The 20,837-nt window shown below is 45.0% G+C and overlaps 2 protein-coding genes across 3 annotated transcripts in view; one reads left to right on the forward strand and one right to left on the reverse strand.

Moving 5' to 3' along the window:
- Positions 1-5,037, forward strand: part of ube2m (ubiquitin conjugating enzyme E2 M) — a 14,609-nt gene extending 9,572 nt beyond the window's left edge. The window contains exons 4-8 of one of the 2 annotated variants that reach the window (XM_074657157.1): positions 188-291; positions 384-447; positions 2,822-3,851; positions 3,941-4,275; positions 4,345-5,037. In XM_074657157.1, coding sequence (XP_074513258.1) covers positions 188-291; positions 384-447; positions 2,822-2,962 — 309 coding nt within the window. In that variant the 3' untranslated portion in view covers positions 2,963-3,851; positions 3,941-4,275; positions 4,345-5,037. Of the gene's footprint in view, positions 1-187; positions 292-383; positions 448-2,821; positions 4,276-4,344 lie in introns of both variants that reach the window. The other variant, XM_074657155.1, reaches the window with a different exon arrangement.
- Positions 5,038-7,625: 2,588 nt separating this feature from the next.
- On the reverse strand, positions 7,626-18,660 carry btr30 (bloodthirsty-related gene family, member 30). Its single transcript, XM_074657158.1, has 13 exons — positions 18,537-18,660; positions 13,253-13,429; positions 12,622-13,062; positions 11,984-12,088; positions 11,457-11,552; positions 11,113-11,346; positions 10,075-10,240; positions 9,912-10,001; positions 9,797-9,823; positions 8,979-9,005; positions 8,588-8,763; positions 8,329-8,484; positions 7,626-8,200 (listed from the first exon to the last, which is right to left on the reverse strand). The coding sequence occupies exons 2-13, from the start codon at positions 13,370-13,372 to the stop codon at positions 7,997-7,999; spliced, it is 1,842 nt and encodes a 613-aa protein (XP_074513259.1). The 5' UTR covers positions 13,373-13,429; positions 18,537-18,660; the 3' UTR covers positions 7,626-7,996.
- Between the last annotated feature and the right edge of the window lie 2,177 nt (positions 18,661-20,837).

Raw genomic sequence — 20,837 nt, forward strand, 5'->3', positions numbered from 1 at the left:
CTCATCTGCCCTCTCTGTTCTCTCACCTGTCCTCTCTGTCCTCTCTGTCCTCTCACCTGTCCTCTCTGTCCTGTCACCTGTCCTCTCTGTGCTCTCACCTGTCCTCTCACCTGTCCTCTCTTTGCTCTCACCTGTCCTCTCTGTCCTGTCACCTGTCCTCTCACCTGTGTGTGTGTGTGTGTTTCAGGTAGGACAAGGTTATCCCCATGACCCCCCGAAGGTAAAGTGTGAGACGATGGTGTATCACCCCAACATCGACCTGGAAGGAAACGTCTGCCTAAATATCTTAAGGTCCGTCTCCCCCCCCCCAGCTAATGTCTGTCCTCCTTCAGTCCTCCTTCAGTCTGTCTAACCAACATGTCCTGTTGTCCTGTTGTCCACAGAGAGGACTGGAAGCCTGTGTTGACAGTAAACTCCATCATCTACGGTCTACAGTATCTATTTCTAGTGAGTCTCTTCACTTCCTTTGTTTACATTCAGATCACAACTAATATTATTAATATTATTTTACTAATATTTATTTATGTACTTCTTTCTGCCTGGTATTCTGATTACTCTTATTAGTAAGTACATAATAGTAATATCAGTAGCAGTGTTAGCGGTAGCCATTATGTTATAATATATTGTACTATATTATATTATATTATACTATATTTGACTATATTATATTATATTATAATATATTGTACTATATTATATTATATCATACTATATTTGACTATATTATATTATATTATTTTATATCATACTATATTATATTACATTATATTATACTATATCATATTATATTATATTTGACTATTATATTATGTTCTATTATACTATATTATATAATATTTTACTATATTATATTAAAATGATGTTATAATATACTATATTATATTATATTATAGTATATTATACATGGACCTCTCTACAAGTATTAACCTTAAACAAGGAAAATAATCCAAAGTCATACTTGACAAACGTGAGTTTTAATAATTGTTTATGATAAATGAATTATTTTCTATCAGGTCAGTAACTCAGGGTTACAGGACGGTGTTGCCTGGTCCAATACGGCGTCTATGTGTATATCTATATATCTATCTGTGTACAGACGTAGGCAAAGTTGTTGGTAACGTTCCGTTAAAGAAAGAAAAACCCACAATAGTCACTGAAATAACTTGAAACTGACAAAAGTAATAATAAATAAAAATTTACTGAAAATGAACTAATGAAAATCAGATATTGTTTTTGAATTGTGGTTCAACAGAATCATTTTAAAAAACAAACTGATGAAACTGGCCTGGACAAAAATGATGGTACCCCTAGAAAAGATGTAAAATAATGTGACCATAGGGACATATTAAACTAAGGTGTGTCCTGTAAATAGCATCACAGGTGTCTTCAAACTTGTAATCAGTCAGTCTGCCTATTTAAAGGGTGAAAAGTAGTCACTGTGCTGTTTGGTATCATGGTGTGTACCACACTGAACATGGACCACAGAAAGCTAAGGAGAGAGTTGTCTCAGGAGATCAGAAAGAACATTATAGACCTTCATGTTAAAGGTAAAGGCTATAAGACCATCTCCAAGCAGCTTCATGTTCCTGTGACTACAGCTGCTCATATTATTCAGAAGTTTAAGGTCCATGGGACTGTAGCCAACCTCCCTGGACGTGGCCGCAAGAGGAAAATTGATGACAAATTGAAGAGACGGATAATACGAATGGTAACCAAAGAGCCCAGAACAACTTCCAAAGAGATTAGAAGTGAACTCCAAGGTCAAGGTACATCAGTGTCAGATCGCACCATCCGTCACTGTTTGAGCCAAAGTGGACTTAATGGAAGACGACCGAGGAGGACACCAAATCATAAAAAAGCGAGACTGGAATTTTCCAAAATGCATATTGACAAGCCACAAAGCTTCTGGGAGAATGTCCTTTGGACAGATGAGACAAAACTGGAGCTTTTTGGCAAGTCACATCAGCTCTATGTTCACAGACGAAGAGATGAAGCATCCAAAGAAAAGAACACTGTACCTAATGTGAAACATGGAGGAGGCTCGGTTATCTTATGGGGCTGCTTTGTTGCATCTGGCACAGGGTGTCTTGAATCTGTGCAGGGTGCAATGAAATCTCAAGACTATCAAGGCATTCTGGAGCGAAATGTGCTGCCCAGTGTCAGAAAGCTTGGTCTCAGTTGCAGGTCATGGGTCCTCAAACAGGATAATGACCCAAAACACATCTAAAAACACCCAAGAATGGCTAAGAACAAAACATTGGACTATTCTGAAGTGGCCTTCTATGAGCCCGGATCTAAATCCTATTGAACATCTGTGGAAGGAGCTGAAACATGCATTCGGAGAAGGCACCCTTCAAACCTGAGACAGCTGGAGCAGTTTGCTCACGAGGAGTGGGCCAACATACCTGTCGACAGGTGCAGAAGTCTCATTGAGAGTTACAGAAATCACTTGATTGCAGTGATTGCCTCAAAAGGTTGTGCAACAAAATATTAAGTTAATGTTACCATCATTTTTGTCCAGGCCAGTTTCATTAGTTTGTTTTTTTAAATGATTCTGCTGAAACATAATTCAAAAACAATATCTGATTTTCATTAGTTAATTTTCAGTGAATTTTTATTTATTATTACTTTTGTCAGTTTCAAGTTATTTCAGTGACCATTGTGGGTTTTTCTTTCTTTAACGGAACGTTACCAACAACTTTGCCTACGTCTGTATATATAGTATGTCTGTGGTCCTTGAGGAGCTCCACGCTGCCCCCTGCAGTCACAGTAGTGAATCAGGACACTAATGCTGGACCTTAATGTCCCCCCCCCCCTCCAGGAGCCTAACCCTGAGGACCCGTTGAACAAGGAGGCAGCAGAAGTCCTGCAGTCGAACCGGCGGCTGTTTGAGCAGAACGTCCAGCGCTCGATGAGGGGCGGCTACGTGGGCGCCACCTACTTCGAGAGGTGTCTTAAATAACTCGGCGTCCCATGATTCTCCAAACCCCCCCACCCTTCCCCCTCTCCTCCTCCTCCTCACCTCCTGCTCCCCCTCTGCCTCACCCTCCCTCCCCCCCCGCCTCCCCTTTTACCGCTCAGTCCTGCTCGTTGGCAGAAGCAGGAGCTGCGGCGGCGACAGAAAGCAGCACGCCAGAAGACGCTTTTCTGTTTTAAAACAAAAGAAGACGAAGAAACTCCACCCTCCTCCTCCTCCCTTCGTCCCCTCTTCCTCCCCCCTCCTCCCATTATTCTCTGTTTTACTTCCAAGACGCAACATTCAACCGTTTACACGCCACAGGGGGACGCCGACGCACAACGCACACCAGAACTGGACTCATAAAGATGGCCGACAGCGAGCGGCGGCCGAGTGTGATGACGGGGAGGGGGAGGAAGGAGGTGTGGGTGGTCAGTGAATGTTGCTCGGGTGAGTCGGTGATTCGCCACGACGCCGACGCCGACGACGACGATGACGATGATGACGATGATGATGATGATGATGACGATGATCCCACAGGATTTTCTTTTCTTTTTTATTTAGTGTGTGTGGCGAAGACGCCTGCATCAGACAGGCGGTCAGAAGGACACGCCCCCCTACGCCGCACCGCCGTTGGTTCATTCGCTCCTCACACGTCAGCCGGCAGCAAACTCCAAACTCACAAACGCCACTTCATCCTTTCGCTCCGTTTCTGTCGTCTCCGGCGCTCTGGGCTGGTTGGAGACTTCAGGAAGTCGCTACGCCCGGCTGTTGTTCGCCAAGAAATAGTCCCAGCATGCAACAGGGTTCCTCCTAAAACTACAAATTATGTTTGTGTTCTTCGCTAGCATACCATGGGGGGGGGGCTTCAAAGTCACAGTGGGGGGGCTTCAGAGTCACAGTGGGAGGGGCTTCAGCATCAGTGGGCGGGGTTTCAGAGTCACAGTGGGAGGGGCTTCAGCGTCACAGTGGGAGGGGCTTCAGCGTCAGTGGGCGGGGTTTCAAAGTCACAGTGGGCGGGGCTTCAGCGTCAGTGGGCGGGGTTTCATAGTCACAGTGGGCGGGGCTTCAGAGTCACAGTGGGCGGGGCTTCATAGTCGCAGTGGGCGGGGCTTCAGCGTCAGTGGGCGGGGTTTCATAGTCACAGTGGGCGGGGCTTCAGCATCAATGGGCGGGGCTTCAGAGTCACAGTGGGAGGGGTTTCAGCGTCACAGTGGGCGGGGCTTCAGAGTCACAGTGGGAGGGGCTTCAGCGTCAGTGGGCGGGGTTTCATAGTCACAGTGGGCGGGGCTTCAGAGTCACAGTGGGCGGGCTTCAGAGTCACAGTGGGGGGGCTTCAGAGTCACAGTGGGCGGGGCTTCAGAGTCACAGTGGGCGGGGCTTCAGAGTCACAGTGGGAGGGGCTTCAGAGTCACAGTAAGACGAGACGTGGACTCATTATATCCACTGATAGGAGGATGTCACAGCGAGGGGGGAGGGGTCAGTCACAGTGGGAGGGGCTTCTTGTCTCGACAGAATCAGGCACGCTTTAAAAAAGTTCCTTAAAGCAAGACAGCGACATCATTTCCAGCCTGCGGCGGCGACTCAACGGCTGGAGGTGTAGTGATGTCAGCGCTGGGGGGGAGGAGCTTGGTGTCAGAGGGGGGCGGGGCGGGGCTTGGGAGCCACAGTGGAATCAGGTGACATCACAGCGTCCCTGTGATGTCACAGCAGTCTGCAGTTAGTCACATGACTCTGACAGACGGCGGCCAATAAGAACGAGTTTGGAGTTTGCTGCTAAATCTCACACACACACACACACACACACACACACACACACACACACACACATAAACACACACACACACACATAAACACACACAGACTGAGCGTCGGGGCGGAGCATGGTGACAGGTGGGGGGGCAGTGTGTTTGTTTAAGGGGGGTGGGGGGGTTTATGGTTTCATTTTGGGGGGCGTTGTGGGCGGGGTCACAGAGGGGGAGGGGCTTAAAATGTTACAATTCTATTGTGTATATTGACCCCCGGCTGTTCACATTGACTGCAATATGATTTATGTTAAATAAAATATAAACTTGAATGATTGTAACCGTGGTGACGTCCTCATTAAGAGGAACAATTAACCTGTTGGTAACCGTGGTGACGTCCTCATTAAGAGGAACAATTAACCTGTTGGTAACCGAGGTGACGTCCTCATTAAGAGGAACAATTAACCCGTTGGTAACCGAGGTGACGTCCTCATTAAGAGGAACAATTAACCCGTTGGTAACCGTGGTGACGTCCTCATTAAGAAGAACAATTAACCTGTTGGTAACCGAGGTGACGTCCTCATTAAGAGGAACAATTAACCCGTTGGTAACCGTGGTGACGTCCTCATTAAGAGGAACAATTAACCTGTTGGTAACCGAGGTGACGTCCTCATTAAGAGGAACAATTAACCCGTTGGTAACCGTGGTGACGTCCTCATTAAGAGGAACAATTAACCTGTTGGTAACCGAGGTGACGTCCTCATTAAGAGGAACAATTAACCCGTTGGTAACCGTGGTGACGTCCTCATTAAGAGGAACAATTAACCTGTTGGTAACCGAGGTGACGTCCTCATTAAGAGGAACAATTAACCCGTTGGTAACCGTGGTGACGTCCTCATTAAGAGGAACAATTAACCCGTTGGTAACCGTGGTGACGTCCTCATTAAGAGGAACAATTAACCCGTTGGTAACCGAGGTGACGTCCTCATTAAGAGGAACAATTAACCCGTTGGTAACCGTGGTGACGTCCTCATTAAGAGGAACAATTAACCTGTTGGTAACCGAGGTGACGTCCTCATTAAGAGGAACAATTAACCCGTTGGTAACCGTGGTGACGTCCTCATTAAGAGGAACAATTAACCTGTTGGTAACCGAGGTGACGTCCTCATTAAGAGGAATAATTAACCCGTTGGTAACCGTGGTGACGTCCTCATTAAGAGGAACAATTAACCCGTTGGTAACCGAGGTGACGTCCTCATTAAGAGGAACAATTAACCCGTTGGTAACCGTGGTGACGTCCTCATTAAGAGGAACAATTAACCTGTTGGTAACCGAGGTGACGTCCTCATTAAGAGGAACAATTAACCCGTTGGTAACCGTGGTGACGTCCTCATTAAGAGGAACAATTAACCTGTTGGTAACCGAGGTGACGTCCTCATTAAGAGGAACAATTAACCCGTTGGTAACCGTGGTGACGTCCTCATTAAGAGGAACAATTAACCTGTTGGTAACCGAGGTGACGTCCTCATTAAGAGGAACAATTAACCCGTTGGTAACCGTGGTGACGTCCTCATTAAGAGGAACAATTAACCTGTTGGTAACCGTGGTGACGTCCTCATTAAGAAGAACAATTAACCCGTAACCGAGGTGACGTCCTCATTAAGAGGAACAATTAACCCGTTGGTAACCGTGGTGACGTCCTCATTAAGAGGAACAATTAACCTGTTGGTAACCGTGGTGACGTCCTCATTAAGAAGAACAATTAACCCGTAACCGAGGTGACGTCCTCATTAAGAGGAACAATTAACCTGTTGGTAACCGTGGTGACGTCCTCATTAAGAAGAACAATTAACCCGTAACCGAGGTGACGTCCTCATTAAGAAGAACAATTAACCCGTTGGTAACGGTGGTGACGTCCTCATTAAGAAGAACAATTAACCCGTTGGTAACCGTGGTGACGTCCTCATTAAGAGGAACAATTAACCCGTTGGTAACCGAGGTGACGTCCTCATTAAGAGGAACAATTAACCCGTTGGTAACCGTGGTGACGTCCTCATTAAGAGGAACAATTAACCCGTTGGTAACCGTGGTGACGTCCTCATTAAGAGGAACAATTAACCCGTTGGTAACCGTGGTGACGTCCTCATTAAGAGGAACAATTAACCCGTTGGTAACCGTGGTGACGTCCTCATTAAGAGGAACAATTAACCCGTTGGTAACCGTGGTGACGTCCTCATTAAGAGGAACAATTAACCCGTTGGTAACCGTGGTGACGTCCTCATTAAGAGGAACAATTAACCTGAAAATGAAAGGAACTAATAGAACCTTTCTCTGTTAGAGAAAGCGGGCCGGCTCACGTTAGCTGCTGTTAGCAGAAGGCTAAACTATTAGCATCATTTCCTCTCCGTCTCTGAAACGCTTCTCTGATGTTGTAGCTCTAGAGCTCCAATCACAGTTACTGATTGGAAGTGTTAGCCTCCAGCTAATGTGTGGAGTCCTCAGTGAGCTGAAGGAGCAGCGATAACAGACTAAGATAATAAAGATAATTAATAAATACAATAAAGCTTTTTATATCAGTCAAACTTCTGTTCACATAGCGGACGAGCTTCACCTTCCCAGCATGCTCTCTGGCAGCTCCTCAACGGCATTGTGGGAAATGTAGGAAATCCTGAAGTTAAAGTAAAGCAGTGCATTTCTGCTTCAGACACCTTTCACTTTGTCTTTTATTCTGAAGTTTACAAAACATAAAACACAAGCAGCGTTTTGTTGAATCGTTCAACGTTTACTCATCGCCATCCTGCACCAACATAAAACCAGCTGGGGGGCGCCACGCCACACCACGCCACCACTAGTTGACTGGCTGATCCAAAACCATCAACAACACCCTGGAACTCTTATAGTCATTAAAATGAGTCGGACACTTCAGTGACGTTTGTCTTTATTTAACAGATTGGATCAGATGTACATTAGAACAGACAGTTCATACCGGAGACATCAGAGACTCATCACCATTGGTTCTCCGTACAGCTCTCAGTAGGAATTATTTATTATTAAAAATATTGTTATTAAAATATTAAACCCATTTTTCCATCGATAAGCTCAGTAAATATTAGTTTGGTCTCGGCTGTGTGTCTTCTGTCACATCTGGGGACAAACTAACATCTGTTTTGTCTGTAATGAGATTCAGCTTCTGTCCCGACGTCAGTGCTGGACACCCCCAGTATGTGTCCCTCCTCTCAGGTCTGGACCCCGCCGTCCCGGTCCTCGTCCCGGTCCTCGTCCCCCTCCTCGTCCCTCAGGCCAGCTGGTGTTGTGTGGTCATGAGGACCAGGGGGACCTCTTTGTCTCCGGTGCCCAGCAGAGGAAACATCTTCTCGGTGAACTCGGGGCCGTTGAAGCTGTAGATCTCTGAGCCCGACTTGACGTTATAAAAGGACACCTGTCCCTCGTCCACGTCCAGGAAGACGCCCACCTGACGCAGCTTCGGCGGACTCTTCACCTGCACCGCCGACAGACACACAAGAGAGAGACGTTAGTCCTGTTTGATCTTCCGTGTGTAAGCTAACATCTGTAAAGGTTCTCGATGTGACATCGCAGCATGAATAGATCAGTACGGTGTGTTTGGACCTTGGTGAGCGGCGGAGCGGTGAGCGCTCTCAGCTGGCTGCCGCTCCACCAGATGGCGTAGTACCCGTTAGAGGGACTCATGTCAAACAGCCCTTTCCTGGGCGCCGACTCGCTGACCACGCCCAGCTTCCAGTCCTTACTCTCCCCGACAGACACCTGCCACAGTGGACACACAGAGAGAGGTTAGTACGTCCTTAGAGGTTAGTGGATCCTGGATCAGGTTCTGGATCAGGGTTATGGATCGGGGTTCTCTCAGTACCTCCCAGTAGTGGCGCCCGGTGCTGAAGTTCTCTTTGGCGATGACGCAGGACCAGACGTCGAAGCGCTGCTGGCTGTTCCTGAAGAACTGCAGCTTCTCTCCTCTCTTCACCTGCTTCCTGTCCTCAGACAGGATGAGGAACGGGTACGCCGTCACCGGGTTCAACGTCACGTCATCTGTGGACAACGGGGCGCCGCGATGGGACAAATCAACAACGATCTGAGGACATGACCTTCATCACGCAGCACGACAGGTAACAAAGTACACAAACACAACAGCACAGCATCCAACCAACCACAGGACATGAAGGCTTTCTATCCCATAATACTACCCACGAATCCATCACTCTGGATCATTCACTCGTATGAGGCTGGAACTGTGGAGGACTCACCCATGTAGACTCGGGCCTTCTTGTGTCCTGTGACAGACATGAAGCTGATTAACATTTCAAATCATTAATATATAACAACATATATAGATATATTTATATATATTTATTACACGGTTTTGTTGAATAATTGGTCAATCACGGCATACTACAGTCTGTTCTTTCTGTATAACAGACCGTCGCTACGTATAACAGACCGTCGCTACGTATAACAGACCGTCGATACGTATAACAGACCGTTGATACGTATAACAGACCGTTGATACGTATAACAGACCGTCGCTACGTATAACAGACCGTCGATACGTATAACAGACCGTTGATACATATAACAGACCGCTGAAACGTATAACAGACCGTTGATACGTATAGCAGACCGTCGCTACGTATAACAGACCGTTGATACATATAACAGACCGTTGATACGTATAGCAGACCGTCGTTACGTATAGCAGACCGTTGATACGTATAACAGACCGTTGATACGTATAACAGACCGTTGATACGTATAACAGACCGTTGATACGTATAGCAGACCGTCGCTACGTATAACAGACCGTTGCTATGTATAACAGACCGTTGCTATGTATAACAGACCGTCGCTACGTATAACAGACCGTCGCTACGTATAACAGACCGTTGCTATGTATAACAGACCGTTGCTATGTATAACAGACCGTCGCTATGTATAACAGACTGTGGAGGACTGTTTTTGTGTGAGATTATTGATTTCTTCAGTCAGTAGTGTAATAAACCACGGCATCCCCCCCTCCTAGCTGTACGTTATCTCTTCATAATGCATTGGTTAAAAGACTCAGTACCTGAGACGGGTTTGGACTTCTTCCGATCTGAAGGGAGACAGGAAACAGTCAGACATCCTTTCACATTAAAAGTCTTAATAAAACCGTTTGAGTCAGATATGAATGAATGAATGACCTTTCAGAGACCACTGACTCTTCTTCAGACTGGTGGTGCTTCCTCTCAGACTCAGCATGCTCTCTGCCATCATCAGCTCCCCGGACGACCCTGAACACACCGCCTCATTAATACCTATAGATATCTATATACATACTGTATAGGAGTTCCTATTGCTCCTCACCGGAGCCTCTGGAGACGACCTCCCCCATCCTGATGTCCTCCATCTTGTCCTTCACCTCCGACAGAGCGCTCTTCACCTCCCCCAGCTGGAAGTGGAGGGAGAACCTCTCGTCCTCCTCCACCTCCTCCTGCTGCTCCTCCAGAGGAGCTGCTGCCTCCTCGAAACTCTGAGGAGGAGAGGAGAGGAGAGGAGAGGAGAGGAGAGGAGAGGAGAGAGGAGAGGAGAGGAGAGGAGAGGAGAGGAGAGGAGAGGAGAGGAGAGGAGGTTAGGAGATGAGACAAGGACGAAAGGAGGAGGTGAGGAGGACAGGGGGAGTAGTAGAGGAGGAGGAGGAGGAGGTGAGGAGGAGAGGAGAGGAGAGGAGGAGAGGAGGTTAGGAGGAGGTTAGGAAAGGAGACAAGGAGGAGGTGAGGAGGAGAGGAGGTTAGGAGAGGAGGTGACTAGGAGAGGAGGTGAGGAGAGGAGAGGAGAGGAGGAGGTTAGGAGAGGAGGAGGTGAGGAGGAGAGGAGGTTAGGAGAGGAGGTGAGGAGAGGAGGTGAGGAGAAGAGAGGAGGAGGTGAGGAGGTTAGGAGATGAGACGAGGACGAAAGGAGGAGGTGAGGAGGACAGGGGGAGTAGTAGAGGAGGAGGAGGAGGAGTTGAGGAGGAGAGGAGAGGAGAGGAGAGGAGAGGAGGAGGTGAGGAGGAGAGGAGGTTAGGAGAGGAGGTGACTAGGAGAGGAAGTGAGGAGAGGAGAGGAGAGGAGAGGAGAGGAGGAGGTTAACAGAGGAGGAGAGGAGAGGAGAGGGGAGAAGGTGAGGAAAGGAGGAGAGGAGGAGGTTAGAAGGTTAGGAGAGGAGAGGAGGAGAGAGGAGGTGAGGAGAGAAGAGGAGGAGGTTAGGAGAGGAGAGGAGGAGAGGAGGAGGTGAGGAGGTTAGGAGAGGAGTTGAGGAGAGGAGGTTAGGAGAGGAGGTGAGGGGTTAGGAGAGGAGGTGAGGAGGAGAGGAGAGGAGGAGAGGAGAGGAGGTGAGGAGAGGAGAGGAGGAGGTGAGTCTGACCTGCAGGAAGCCGATGTGGTCCTGACTGATGGCCTGGACCTCCAGCGTGGCTCTCCTGTCCATCAGCTGGCTAAGCTCTGCCTCCAGACGCCTCACTAACCCCTCCCCCTTTGACATCACGCCATCCAGCTGGTCGTCGATCCCGCCCACCACCTCGGATCGGATCCGGTCCAAGGAGCCGGACACCTGGTCCAGCAGGTGCTGCACCTCCCCTCGCTCCCCGTCGGCGTAGTTCTGAAAACAATAAGAACCATCATCATCATCATCATCATCATTAAAATCATCAATCTGATCAATAATCAATAAACTAACTAAATATACTGAATGAGGAGCAGACGCGTGACCTTTACTCCGTCCAGTTTCCTCCTCAGCTGAGTGACGTGGATCTCCTTCTCTCTGATCCGGTTCAGGATGTCCTGCTCCGTCCTCGCTACCTGTTTCTGAACACACCAGACTCCGTTCATTAAATCACTGATTTAACGTATTGAACACACCAGACTCCATTCATTAAATCACTGATTTAACGTATTGAACACACCAGACTCCATTCATTAAATCACTGATTTAACGTATTGAACACACCAGACTCCGTTCATTAAATCACTGATTTAACGTATTGAACACACCAGACTCCATTCATTAAATCACTGATTTAACGTATTGAACACACCAGACTCCATTCATTAAATCACTGATTTAACGTATTGAACACACCAGACTCCATTCATTAAATCACTGATTTAACGTATTGAACACACCAGACTCCGTTCATTAAATCACTGATTTAACGTATTGAACACACCAGACTCCATTCATTAAATCACTGATTTAAAGTATTAAAGGACTAATGGTATATTGTCCTCCTCTCTACCTGTTTTCCGAGTCTCTCGGTCTGCACGGAGACGGTTTTGTGTGTTCGATGTTCCTCCAGAACACAGATGGCACAGATGCAGCGCTGACATGTCCGACAGTATACCTGGACAAGTGAACACATCAGGAGGTGTTCAGGTGTTTTACAATAAATACAGTAGTCCTGCTGCCTCTGTTACACTAATAATAATAATAATAATAATAATAATAATAATAATAATAATAAAAATAAAAATAATAATCAGAATAATAATAATAACAATAATAATAATAATCATACTGATGTGTGTAAATAGCCCTCTTTCTCTCTCAGTAACCATGGTGACGTGTTAAGTGGAGGCAGAATAATTCTCTGAACACGTTAGCTAACGCTGGCTAGCAGCTATTGTTGTCTTGTTTTTTTAACAACGGCTGAAGGAAATCCTAGTTCCTCCTGCTGGAGTCTACTTAGCCTCCAGTCTTTCCTTTGTTTAGCCTCCAGCTAATGTTAGCCCACTGCTAGCGTTAGCCTCCAGCTAACAGCGTGACCTCATCATGACGTCATCACTAAAAGCGTCTATAAAAACAGGATGTTGTTGTACTTTGAATGTATGAGGTCATAAACTGGTGATGTCACAGTCAGCGTGTAGTAGCGCTCACCTCCAGCAGGCGGCGGTGGATTTGGCAGGTGCGGCCCCGGAGGGCCTCCTGGGGGTCCATCAGAGGGTGTTTGGAGTAGAAGGGCGTGGTCTGGTGCGGCTTCACGTGCTCAGAGCAGTAGGCGGCGGTGCAGGTGAGACAGGAGCTGACGGCGGGCTGTTTGATACCCGTACACACGTCACACCACACCACCTCCTCGCCCGACGCCGTCAAAAACGGATTTTTGCTGTCTGCGATCGTCGGCGAGGCGCCCGTGGCGGCCGACGTCCCGTTCCCGACCGGCAGCGCTAACCCCGCGGCGCCGTAATGAGTCTGTTTGTATTTATCTGCGATGAGAGCGAAGACTTTGTTGACGCTGAGCTGAGGACGCTCATCAAACTGGCGCTTACAGAGAGGACAGGTACACACCGGGCTGGACGCCCAGTAACCTCCGATACACGCCTGCAAACACACCACAGAAGAAGAAGTTCACACTGTGAGCTCAGAAGATTAACGACAAGTAGAAGCCAAGTATACGTTTGTCAAGTATCTCTCTGATGAGTATATAAGAAGTAAAGTGAAAGTGTACTCTGTGATTTGATGTTTTACAGGAAGTAGCAGGTGAGTAAAGGTGTGTTTGGTCGGGGTCTACCTGACAGAAGTTGTGTCCACAGGGAGTGGAGACGGGTTCATCGAACAGGTCCAGACAGATGGAGCAGGTTAACTCCTGCTCTGAGAAGAGATCTGGGGCCGCCGCCTCCGCCATCGCCATCCTGCTGCTGGACCGCCACAGGAAGTGGTAGCGCTGCTGGGCTCCTTCCTGTCAGTTCTGAATTATATACAAATGAAATAAAGTTAAATACAAACACCATCACTGGTTTTAAAGCATCTCTGAACCTTCATCTCTTTGTGTGAAAACACATTGGATGTAAAAACAGGAACCAATCAGGATGAAAGAGGAAGTGTGATGTCACGGCGTGTTAAATAGGACTGTCGGTTAGAGACGGACCCGGTCGGACTACATTCCTCCTGCAGCAGCTCAACTCCGACACACTAACAGACTCAAAGCCGTCCGGTGAGTCACACAGGTAGAGAGGAACACACCTGAGAGGACTGACAGGTGGACTCCTCTCGTAGCTAGACCTACAAACACTAATATATATATATATATATATATACTAAATCAATTCATATGTAATCCACGTAATCGTGAACCAGGAAGTATAAAGACAACACCCGCGGCGTAGCGAGGAGGGCGGGGTGGATGGGCGGGTCTAGAACACTAGAACTCACCAGGAGACCGTCGTTCATGTCCCGTCTGAAACCGTCGCTGAACTCCACATCTCATACTTTTACTTTTAGTACATACAAAGTACTACTGTAGCATGCAGTATGCATACTATTACTACAATGAGCCTTGACCTTTGACCCTCTTACAGGGGATTGTGGGTCAGAATAACCTGAACAGCATGCTGGCTTCATACTGCAGAATGTGCTCACGTGCATCGCTGCAGCAATGCATCATGGTCTATAGGATCATCATGTGTTTGTAGTTTAATCTGCAGCAATGCATCATGGTCTATAGGATCATCATGTGTTTGTAGTTTAATCTGCAGCAATGCATCATGGTCTATAGGATCATCATGTGTTTGTAGTTTAATCTGCAGCAATGCATCATGGTCTATGAGATCATGTGTTTGTAGTTTAATCTGCAGCAATGCATCATGGTCTATATAATCATCATGTGTTTGTAGTTTAATCTGCAGCAATGCATCATGGTCTATGAGATCATCATGTGTTTGTAGTTTAATCTGCAGCAATGCATCATGGTCTATGAGATAATGTTTTTGTAGTTTAATCTGCAGCAATGCATCATGGTCTATATAATCATCATGTTTTTGTAGTTTAATCTGCAGCAATGCATCATGGTCTATGAGATAATGTTTTTGTAGTTTAATCTGCAGCAATGCATCATGGTCTATGAGATCATCATGTGTTTGTAGTTTAATCTGCAGCAATGCATCATGGTCTATATAATCATCATGTGTTTGTAGTTTAATCTGCAGCAATGCATCATGGTCTATGAGATCATCATGTGTTTGTAGTTTAATCTGCAGCAATGCATCATGGTCTATGAGATCATCATGTGTTTGTAGTTTAATCTGCAGCAATGCATCATGGTCTATGAGATAATGTTTTTGTAGTTTAATCTGCAGCAATGCATCATGGTCTATGAGATCATCATGTGTTTGTAGTTTAATCTGCAGCAATGCATCATGGTCTATGAGATCATGTGTTTATAGTTTAATCTGCAGCAATGCATCATGGTCTATGAGATCATCATGTGTTTGTAGTTTAATCTGCAGCAATGCATCATGGTCTATGAGATCATCATGTGTTTGTAGTTTAATCTGCAGCAATGCATCATGGTCTATGAGATCATGTGTTTGTAGTTTAATCTGCAGCAATGCATCATGGTCTATGAGATCATCATGTTTTTGTAGTTTAATCTGCAGCAATGCATCATGGTCTATGAGATCATCATGTGTTTGTAGTTTAATCTGCAGCAATGCATCATGGTCTATATAATCATCATGTGTTTGTAGTTTAATCTGCAGCAATGCATCATGGTCTATATAATCATCATGTGTTTGTAGTTTAATCTGCAGCAATGCATCATGGTCTATATAATCATCATGTGTTTGTAGTTTAATCTGCAGCAATGCATCATGGTCTATGAGATCATGTGTTTGTAGTTTAATCTGCAGCAATGCATCATGGTCTATGAGATCATCATGTTTTTGTAGTTTAATCTGCAGCAATGCATCATGGTCTATATAATCATCATGTGTTTGTAGTTTAATCTGCAGCAATGCATCATGGTCTATGAGATCATCATGTTTTTGTAGTTTAATCTGCAGCAATGCATCATGGTCTATATAATCATCATGTGTTTGTAGTTTAATCTGCAGCAATGCATCATGGTCTATATAATCATCATGTTTTTGTAGTTTAATCTGCAGCAATGCATCATGGTCTATGAGATCATCATGTGTTTGTAGTTTAATCTGCAGCAATGCATCATGGTCTATGAGATCATCATGTTTTTGTAGTTTAATCTGCAGCAATGCATCATGGTCTATATAATCATCATGTTTTTGTAGTTTAATCTGCAGCAATGCATCATGGTCTATGAGATCATCATGTGTTTGTAGTTTAATCTGCAGCAATGCATCATGGTCTATGAGATAATGTTTTTGTAGTTTAATCTGCAGCAATGCATCATGGTCTATGAGATCATCATGTGTTTGTAGTTTAATCTGCAGCAATGCATCATGGTCTATGAGATCATGTGTTTGTAGTTTAATCTGCAGCAATGCATCATGGTCTATGAGATCATCATGTTTTTGTAGTTTAATCTGCAGCAATGCATCATGGTCTATGAGATCATCATGTTTTTGTAGTTTAATCTGCAGCAATGCATCATGGTCTATATAATCATCATGTGTTTGTAGTTTAATCTGCAGCAATGCATCATGGTCTATGAGATCATCATGTTTTTGTAGTTTAATCTGCAGCAATGCATCATGGTCTATATAATCATCATGTGTTTGTAGTTTAATCTGCAGCAATGCATCATGGTCTATGAGATCATCATGTTTTTGTAGTTTAATCTGCAGCAATGCATCATGGTCTATATAATCATCATGTGTTTGTAGTTTAATCTGCAGCAATGCATCATGGTCTATGAGATCATCATGTTTTTGTAGTTTAATCTGCAGCAATGCATCATGGTCTATGAGATCATCATGTGTTTGTAGTTTAATCTGCAGCAATGCATCATGGTCTATATAATCATCATGTGTTTGTAGTTTAATCTGCAGCAATGCATCATGGTCTATGAGATCATCATGTTTTTGTAGTTTAATCTGCAGCAATGCATCATGGTCTATATAATCATCATGTGTTTGTAGTTTAATCTGCAGCAATGCATCATGGTCTATGAGATCATCATGTTTTTGTAGTTTAATCTGCAGCAATGCATCATGGTCTATGAGATCATCATGTTTTTGTAGTTTAATCTGCAGCAATGCATCATGGTCTGTGAGATCATCTGGTATCTCCAGCCTAATGTATTTTCCAGCTGATCCGAGAGGCTTTTTAAAGGGTTTATTTAGCTTCAGAAGGACGAAGAGGAGGATTTACTCTTCATCATCCTTCAGTTCATCACAAACATTCAACATCAACACACCTGGACACACCTGGACACACCTGGTTCTACCTGGACAGGAAGGACTGATCTCATATATGATGAAACAACCTGATTCTATTTCAACTGAAATCATGAAGAGCTGCTGGACAGGAAGTTAACACGGTCACCATGGCGACAGCATCAGAACAACATGACACGGTTAGCATGTAGCATGTAGCATGTATGAGCCCCTGTCACATCTGGACGTATAGGGAGTTTAAATCTCTCCATCAGTCCAGGAAGTTAAACTGAGTGTGTGTCAGAACATCACAGGAGGAAACGAGGGAACAATAAACACAGACACGTGTTTGTGACGGTGACCATAATGTTTGTAACACTCAACATGGACTCTCAGATCTGCTCCGCACGTTTTACAACCAGACAATCGGAACTACTGAGATCAATAGAGTGGATAACCAGAGACCAGAGGTGAGTCTGGTTAGCTTAGCTTAGCATAAAGACTGGAAGCAGAGGGAAACAGCTAGCCTGGCACTGATCCCCTAAGTTAACCGTCATCAGGAGAATCTCAATTAGGGCTGCAACTATTTTGCGGCGCCCGTCCTCATTTTCTGCAATCAGGTAACAAATGAACAAATAAAGAAAGAAAGAAAGAAAGAAAGAAATAGACTTGTCACTGCCGTAACTCTTATTGTGAAACTGACGAAACCCTTTTAAACCAACAATATCAATAACCAACTGTTCATTATTATTATGATCAATACAGTTATTTAGACTCCTGGTGGCTTTTACGTGGGCCGAGCCCCGATCTGATGGCACGACTGGGCTGGGACGCACTGAGGACAGTCCGCCCCGGTCGACAGTCGCACCGGGAGCAGGGGGCCCCATCCCAACCCGGCGGGGAGAGAGGGAGCAGCGAGTCCTTTGTCCACGGTGCAGCGAGGTCCGGGCGGGGAGCGCTGTAACGCTGCGGCCCTGGGAAGCACCTTGACCCCCAGCCTTTCCAAGCCGACCTAGAGCCTCGTATGCGGGACTCCCCAGCCTGCCGTGTGTCGCTGGCTGTTAACGAGGGTCGTATCGGTACTCGGTATCGGAGAGTACCCAGATGTCTGATATAAAGTGGTATCGGAGCATCCCTGGTCTAAACTGGTGGATTAATCTCTCAGATAGTGAGGATGGGGATGTCTTTATTCACTTTAATGTGATATAAAACAGAGAAAAATCTCCATATTTGAGGATGAAAACTGAATTTTCTGACATTTTTTGTCATGAAAACTATGTGAAGGATTAATTGATTATCAGAATAGTTGACTGGTGATGACGCTGATGATCAGTCGACTAATAAAATGCATTTTAATAAAGATCTGTGTCAGTAAACAGCAGTTTATTAGTCATTAATTATAGTGTGAAGAAGAGTTCAGGTGGTTTTAGTTCCTGTTGGAACAGATCTCAGGTCAGCTGATGACACACTGTCATGGTTTGTGATTCTGGGCTTTATAAATAAAGTTGACTTGAATCTGTGATGATGAGACAGCAGAATATTTCAGCAGGTAAACATCAGATTCAGTTTGAGGACTTTGAGAACACGTTTTCTCCTCTAATATTAAATATACATATATATATATATATAAATATTAATATCCTCAGATACAACAGAGAGTTTAAAGGGAAGCATCGGCAGATGTATTTGAGAGAAAAGAGTTTACAGAGTGGAACAGTTTCTTACCTTCAGTCTGCAGCTCGACGTGTTTCTGTTCCAGAGCCTGAAACTCAGGTTGGCCTGTGACGTCACCGGTGGGCGGAGCCTCCGTCAATCAGAGTTGTCAGGTGAGTTTAGCAGGTGGAGCTGATTGTTCATGTTTTCATAGGTTTGTATTCATTTATACATTATTGATTAAAAAGATAAAGACAAAACAACTGAAAGGAAAAAAATCTAAAATATCTTTAATATTATAAACAAATTCCTGATCGATATGGAAATAAATTATTTTACCTCCACAGTGATGATTTAAATGTTGTTTCACAGCCAGAGATTCAATAATTATGGAAGGGAAATAAATAAATAGATAGATAGATAGATAGATAGATAGATAGATAGATAGATTGATAGATTGATAAAAAATAAAATAAATATATTATTAATGTAGACGAAACCCTGAATTTCAGCAGGAATTTTCAGAGGTTTTAATTATTTTTATTTATATATTTTTTTGTTATTCAAGATTTTTTTTTATTTGACTATTTTTACAAATAGTCAAATAAAGAAAATCTGATAAAATACATTTCATGTTAAGACAGAAATCAGAATAAAATAAAAAATAATATAAATATAACAAAATGAATAAAATGTATAGACGGTATCATTGAATAGTGAATAAATACATAAAAATAGAAATTAAAACTTTAGAAGTAGTGTTTTTATTTTTAGATTCATCCTCTGGTTCAAATAAAGAAGTTCAAATAATCGTCTGATCAGAGCAGCCGGTCGGTCGCTGCCTTGCTCAAGGGCATCACTTTTAATAAGTCAGTATCATGTGACGGTTTATGTTGAACTGATCGTCGTGTTTACACCCGAAGACACCTGAAGACAGATAGGACCGAGGACATTCCTGCTGGACGGGGGGGTGTGTGTGAGAACAGGTGAAGGTGTGTGTGTGTGTGTTTGTGTGTGTGTGTGAACAGGTGAAGGTGTGAGGTGGTGAATCCTGTTTGGCGGTTGGTCCTCCTGGGCTGTGATTGGCTGATTCTTATCCTCTGTGCTGTGTAACTCTGCTTTGCATTTTTGCTCCAGATATGTGCATGTAAATGTGTTCTATGCTAAACCTCATGAGACTTTACAGCCACAATCTAGAGACCTAGAGCATTCAGAGGATGGATGGATCAGACTATAGACCTAGAGCATTCAGAGGATGGATGGATCAGACTAGAGACCTAGAGCATTCAGAGGATGGATGGATCAGACTATAGACCTAGAGCATTCAGAGGATGGATGGATCAAACTAGAGACCTAGAGCATTCAGAGGATGGATGGATCAAACTAGAGACCTAGAGCATTCAGAGGATGGATGGATCAAACTAGAGACCTAGAGCATTCAGAGGATGGATGGATCAGACTAGAGACCTAGAGCATTCAGAGGATGGATGGATCAAACTAGAGACCTAGAGCATTCAGAGGATGGATGGATCAAACTAGAGACCTAGAGCATTCAGAGGATGGATGGATCAGACTAGAGACCTAGAGCATTCAGAGGATGGATGGATCAGACTAGAGACCTAGAGCATTCAGAGGATGGATGGATCAGACTAGAGACCTAGAGCATTCAGAGGATGGATGGATCAAACTAGAGACCTAGAGCATTCAGAGGATGGATGGATCAGACTAGAGACCTAGAGCATTCAGAGGATGGATGGATCAAACTAGAGACCTAGAGCATTCAGAGGATGGATGGATCAAACTAGAGACCTAGAGCATTCAGAGGATGGATGGATCAGACTAGAGACCTAGAGCATTCAGAGGATGGATGGATCAAACTAGAGACCTAGAGCATTCAGAGGATGGATGGATCAAACTAGAGACCTAGAGCATTCAGAGGATGGATGGATCAAACTAGAGACCTAGAGCATTCAGAGGATGGATGGATCAAACTAGAGACCTAGAGCAGAGAGGAGAGAGAGAGAGAGAGGAGAGAGAGAGAGCGAGAGGAGAGAGAGAGGGAGAGAGAGAGAGAGGAGAGAGAGAGAGAGAGGAGAGGAGGAGAGAGAGAGAGAGAGAGAGAGAGAGAGAGAGAGGAGAGAGAGAGCGAGGGAGAGAGAGAGGGAGAGAGGAGAGAGGAGAGAGAGAGAGCGAGAGGAGAGAGAGAGGGAGAGAGAGAGAGAGGAGAGAGAGAGAGAGAGAGGAGAGGAGAGAGAGAGGGAGAGAGAGAGAGGAGAGAGAGAGAGAGAGGGAGAGAGGAGAGGGAGAGAGAGAGGAGAGAGAGAGAGAGAGAGAGAGGAGGAAGGGAGAGAGAGAGAGAGAGAGGAGAGGAGA

The sequence above is a fragment of the Sebastes fasciatus genome, chromosome 13, assembly GCF_043250625.1.
Source record: "Sebastes fasciatus isolate fSebFas1 chromosome 13, fSebFas1.pri, whole genome shotgun sequence".
Classification (NCBI taxonomy): Eukaryota; Metazoa; Chordata; class Actinopteri; order Perciformes; family Sebastidae; genus Sebastes; species Sebastes fasciatus.